Source organism: Haliaeetus leucocephalus, unplaced genomic scaffold, assembly GCF_000737465.1.
Source record: "Haliaeetus leucocephalus isolate CR32 unplaced genomic scaffold, Haliaeetus_leucocephalus-4.0 Scaffold406, whole genome shotgun sequence".
Lineage (NCBI taxonomy): Eukaryota > Metazoa > Chordata > Aves > Accipitriformes > Accipitridae > Haliaeetus > Haliaeetus leucocephalus.
Window position 1 is genome coordinate 6,404,817 of NW_010972842.1, and position 5,615 is coordinate 6,410,431.

Consider the following 5,615-nt stretch of genomic DNA (forward strand, 5'->3'; position numbering starts at 1 on the left):
ACAGGGAATGGTGAAAGGCAGGCGGTGGGAGAAATGCTGGGCTCCCTCGACGTGTCGCCACGCACCTGGGCAGCTATGGAGATAGTTGCAGACATGCAAAACCCTGGGCTGGGGCTGCATGGCAATTTGCTGCCGAAAGAATATGGGAGGTCGCCGCTAACAGACCTGCTGCTGCTGTAAATTAAAGTTGGTTAAGTGTAATCTCATTTCTAAGCAGTCTCCGCGGGTGGGAGGAGAAAGCTGGGGCTCTCTGTGAGAGCGAGACATCTCTCGCGAGGCACCAGCAGAGGAGGCATCACGCCATGCCTCTGCCCCAGTCTGGTGATGGAGCAGGGAGGTGGAGCGGGGCTGCACCCTGCGTCTTCTATCCCATGGGACAGAAGCTATCCCTTTGCTCTCTTCTATCACCATGGGTGAATGGTGGTTTCTTGGTCCTGTAAGGGCCGCTGGGTATAGGTGGGGGCCCAGGGGCACCCACTGGTCTTCAGCTTATCTTCCCCACTCCTCACCGCCCTTTCTGTGGAACAAAATGTGGAAACGCTCCCATGGCTTAAATCACAGCAGGATCAGAGGGATTTACTCAATTAAGAGCAGCTAACCAGCAATCGGTGGACTATATGTTCAAGTTTGATACCAGCAACACGGCAGATAAACCGCATTACTAGACACTTAGCAAATGTTAATAAACACCAATAAAGTCCTAAACAACCTTCTAACCCCAAAACCTTCTGGTCGTCCGCACTGACACACATGCGCGTGTGGTTGCAGCGTGGGCTACACTCACATCATGTCCCCAGGACCGGCTGCTTCTGCAGCCCGCCCCGGTCCCTTCTGCACGGCAGGATGATCGCCGCTGTCTCAGCCTCCCCCCAGCACCACACCACCTGCCGAGGGTGTGCTCCGCACGGAGCTGTTTTCCCATGGACGGGAGCACAGCCATCCTCTGGGCCTGCAAAGTGTCCCCTCGCTGCTTGGGCTACTGCTGAGTCTTCTGCTTTTCCTTATCCAGTTATCAGGAGTCAGTTTAAGAGAATTAGGGGCTCCCCTTACTCGCCTTCCTGACCTTGGGCTAGCTTTACCCCTCTTGTTTTGGGAATCACTGGCACATCGCTGCAAAAGCAGGCTCCTCCTGTGAAAGCATACAGCTGGTGTGCATGGATTTTGCAGAAGAAATCTTTTATTCTGTGGATCTGCTGGCAATTGCTCCTGGGTCAGTCTCAGAAATGTCTTTGTGAAGGCTCTCCCCCTTTGCGATGTCACCTTCATTCTCTTGCAGAGTCACGGTGTTCTGCTCCACAGAGAAACTCTCCGGTGTGGCTGCTATGACGATGGGCACCCTGCCCATGACAGTGGATGTGGTACAAGGAAGGTCAGAGGTGCCTACCAGCTCGTACCTGAATGCCATGATTTTATTTTCTGTGAGAGTGCTGGTGACAGGCATGGGTTTTGACAGAACCAGCGCGCTGGTAACTCTGGTGGCCTCAGAGGGAGCCGTGTCTGTCTGCAACTCCAACCGCGTCACTTCGCTTCGGTCTTCCAAGGAGCGTTGTTCTCCCCTGCTGCTGAAACCGCTATACAGGGCAATGCAGCGTACAGCAAAAACAACCTTTCTAACATACTTGCGTGTCCTGTTGGCAACATCTGTCATGAAGACAATGGTTTCTCCAGGGCAAAATACGCTTTTCTCCAGGGATATCCGAAGGATCACAGAGCCGTGATTGAAGCAGCAGAAGTAAACTACGTCCTTCCTAGCTTCTATCACCAGTGAGGTCTGCATCGAGAGGGTGAACAGACAGGCAAAGCGTGGTGAGTTCTTGTTGCTGGATACGGGGTAATTCCCAAACACCACGTGCGCAAACTCCTAACGCCAACAGCTGAGGCTGCTCAACGTTCCACACGAGCCCCGCCGTTAACCCAGAGGACAGTCTTCCTCACTGCACAGAATGTGACATGGCGGAATTATCACAGTCCTCCTGAGCATCTGTGCAAAGAATTCATGTCTGCACATGTAAACATTGTCACCTTTAGCTATCTGTACCCAAATTTAGAGGGAGGCCACAAAATTATTAGAATCCTCATGTTCTAGCTGTCTTGACGACCTTTTGAGTGACTGTCCCAGTCTAAGTAGAGTTTGGTAAAAAAGGCACCTCCTATTTGGTGGTGCTTGCCCAAGGCTTAGACTTCAGAGCAAGAGAATAACCTCCCTTTTCCCTCATCCTGGATCCCAAAGTGCTCCCTACATGTCACTCTTGAAGTCTTATTGTGGTGGGTTGACCCTGGCTGGGCGCCAGGTGCCCACCAAAGCTGCTCTATCACTCCCCCTCCTCTGCTGGACAGGGGGAAGAAAATATAACAGAAGGCTCGTGGGTCAAGATAAGGACAGTTCAATAAAGTTAAAGCAAAGATTGTGCACGAAAGCAGAGAAAAACAAATGATGTTATTCTCTACTTCCCATCAGCAGGCAAGTCTAGCCACTTCCTGGGAAGCAGGGCTTCAGTAGGCATAGTGGTTGTTCCTGAAGACAAAAATGCCCCCCTTCCGTCTCCCTTTACTTAGCTTTTATATCTGAGCTGACGTCATATTGTATGGAACATCTGTTTGGTTGGTTTAGGTCAGCTGTCCTGGTTATGTCCCCTCCCAAGATCTTGCCCTGCCCCAGCCTGCCGTTGAGGGGGGGGGGGCAAAAATGTTGGAGAGACAGCCTTGATGCTGTGCCAGCACTGCTCAGCCAAAACCCTGGTGTGTTATCAACACCTTTCTAGCTACTGATGCAGAGCACAGCACTACGAGGGCTGCTGTGGGGAGAATTAACTCCATCTCAGCCAGACCCAACACACTTACAATGCACCTTTTATGCTAGAAAAGAAACATCTTGTTGCAAGCCCTAGAACAAAGATGGCAGAAGATACAGCAGTGTCATTTGAGTTACAGTAGTAAAAATCTGTTATTAAACTGTACTGCATTAGCAAGGATGTGGGTGCTCAAGTCTTTTGAAAACAGGAATATGTGTGTAGGTAGCAGAATAGAGGTTCAAGTGTGTCTTTAAGCAACAACAATTTGAACATTTAGCCAAAAAGATCCAGAACCGAGGTGCTTTACGGATACTTGTTCTTATAATGGCAAAAATAAATAACTTTTCCAACACTCAGCGTTTCTCCCTCTTTTCTGTCAGGGCTGTAACATCTGGTAGCCTACAGGAAGCATCACCATGCTGCAGTACAGCAAGACTAAGACTCTAATGCATGTGTAAGGGGATAATGACCTTTGGGTGAGGTAGAGCCTTCAAATCTGAGAGGAAATGAAGCCTGACCACTGCAGGTTGTAGCTCAAAAGCAGTTTCCACACACTGGTACAGTCTAACTAATCCAGGGCAGCAACCACCTATGATCTGGAGACTAAAGTTTATGGAGTTCCAACAGACCCTAAGAAAGAGGAGCTGAGAAAGGGGACTGCACCTCCTAGGAAGCTTTCCTTTGCTTTAAGCATCCTCTGGAATAATTCACTGTCTTAGGTGGTGATTACATGCCACTGACTTTACTCTTTTTAATAAATCTGTACATTTTAATAGTTAGCTCTGCATTCATGTGTGTGCATGTTGGGCTGTATAATATCTGAAGGGCAGGTGCAAAGAAGATAGAGCCAGGCTCTTTTCAGCGACAAGACAACAGGCAACAGGCACAAGCTGAAACACAGGAGATTCCTCTGAACATCAGAAAACCCTTTCTCACTGTGAAACAGGTTGCCCAGGGAGGTTGTGGAGTCTCCTTCCTCTGAGAAATTGAAAAGCCATCTGGAGATGGTCCTTGGCAACCGGCTCTAGGTGGCCCGGCTTGAGCAGGGGCATTGGACCAGATGACCTCCAGAGTTCCCTTCCAACCTCAACCCTTCTGTGATTCTGTGATTCAGTGAAATAATCACACTTCTGCAGGTGTTTTCGGTGTATGTCTCACATGTTTCTTGCCTCTCGGTAAAGATACAGCAGTAACTCTAATAACACCTTTACTACAGTTGCAAATATAACAAAGCCTGTATACCCAGTGGGTACTCACTGATAGGTATATCAACAAGAACACTGAAGGCAAGCATTTTAGATGACCAAAGAATGCATCGGTGATGTGTTTGTGACTAAATTTTCCTACGTGCTGCTAGACAGGTGTGAGAGACTGAAAGTTAATGTCTCAAACATTGTGGTGGGGTAAGTTCTGCTTAACAACTAACTCTGCTTAGCAAGGAACCCCAGGTGAAAAGAAGCCCATCAGCAACAGGAGGGGGAGAGCATGCTGGAGGGTGCACAGCTCCCCACTCTGGTGTGCTGTACTGAGCAGGGCAGCTCACTGTGGATGGCAAAAGATCACCTCTGCAGGGAAGGGGAAGCTACTCCCCAAACAACCCCCAAGCTCACAGCCCAAAGGCTACCTAATTAGCCTAATGAGTTTGAGTGCCCACCCGAAGGAGGGGCAAGGATGATAAAAGGACACAAATGCAAGCCCCATGTGTGCAAGCCCACTGGAACTGCACTCTTTGGCTGACTGGACCAATGCTGGATCCAGGGCTGGTGAAATTTTCTCCTCTCTCCCTTTTCCTTTTCTGTATTCCCTATACCACATACCTTTAGATATAAACCATTGATCAAGTGTGGGACTAGGAGAGGATCCAGCCACCCCATGGCTCCTCGCTGAGAAGGAGTCTAGAAAGCAAGGGGATCTGCTCTGAACCTTGTGACTCAATGGGAGGGCTCTCCTTATTGTCTTTCCTGAACTGATTCCCAAATAAGCAAGGCCTGTAATATATGTTTGGTGATGTATGGTTAGCACGTTACAAAGTTTACTGACATAGTTTCATGGCAATTTTTGTTGTGAGCATACTAGTCTTGGTGGTGAGCATGCCAATTCTTGTTGTGAGCAACTAAAAATTGAGTTTTGTGAGTTAAAGGATCCCTGGTGTTGTTTCACCTTAACCCCGACCTGGAAATCAGCAAACCTGAGTCATCGTCCTGAGAAATTGGGATGTGACAACAGGTTGTGATAGATTTTTGTGCAACAAATGTTCACTTCACAGATACAGCCACCAGCTCATGGGGGACTGCTCCTACTCTCAAATACTGCTTTCTGTACAACACTACTGATCATCACGAAGCCCGAGTTACGTATGATGTAGTGAAAAGGAGTGTGCCATGGGACAGAAACAGAGCACATGGATATTGGCAAAAGGAAGAATTCCTCCCCACTGGAAAGGTCTAACCCCACCTCCCACCTTCCCTAGCCCATTGCTAAGATGCTGTTCAGTTAACCAGTGCCTCGTTCCAGCGTTTTACCCTCTATGTGGAAATTCATAGCTTTGAAGATGTAGACAGCCTGGTTGGTACTCTTGTCGTAGTCCCATTCAGGATTATACTCCTCAGGCCACCCTAGGAAGCCTCTTCCCACAAGCTCCACCTTCACGACAGGGTCCACCAGGGTACTCCTGAGGTCCAGAACCAGTTGGCCATCTATGCTGGAGCCGGCCAAATGCACCTCAATCTCAGGCAGCACCAGCTTAATTGCTCTCACCGTCAACATGAGGAAAGAGCAGGAGCTGGGTACTGCAGGGGTCCAAAGGTTAGATTGCAAGGTCAT

At 49.0% G+C, this 5,615-nt stretch overlaps 1 protein-coding gene across 1 annotated transcript; it reads right to left on the bottom strand.

Annotated features, from left to right (window-relative positions):
* Window positions 1-1,177: 1,177 nt before the first annotated feature.
* ARRDC5 (arrestin domain containing 5) lies at window positions 1,178-5,615 on the bottom strand. The gene is made up of 3 exons (XM_010574111.1): window positions 5,315-5,615; window positions 1,936-1,981; window positions 1,178-1,820 (listed from the first exon to the last, which is right to left on the bottom strand). Exons 1-3 carry the CDS (start codon window positions 5,613-5,615, stop codon window positions 1,178-1,180), a joined length of 990 nt encoding a protein of 329 aa, XP_010572413.1.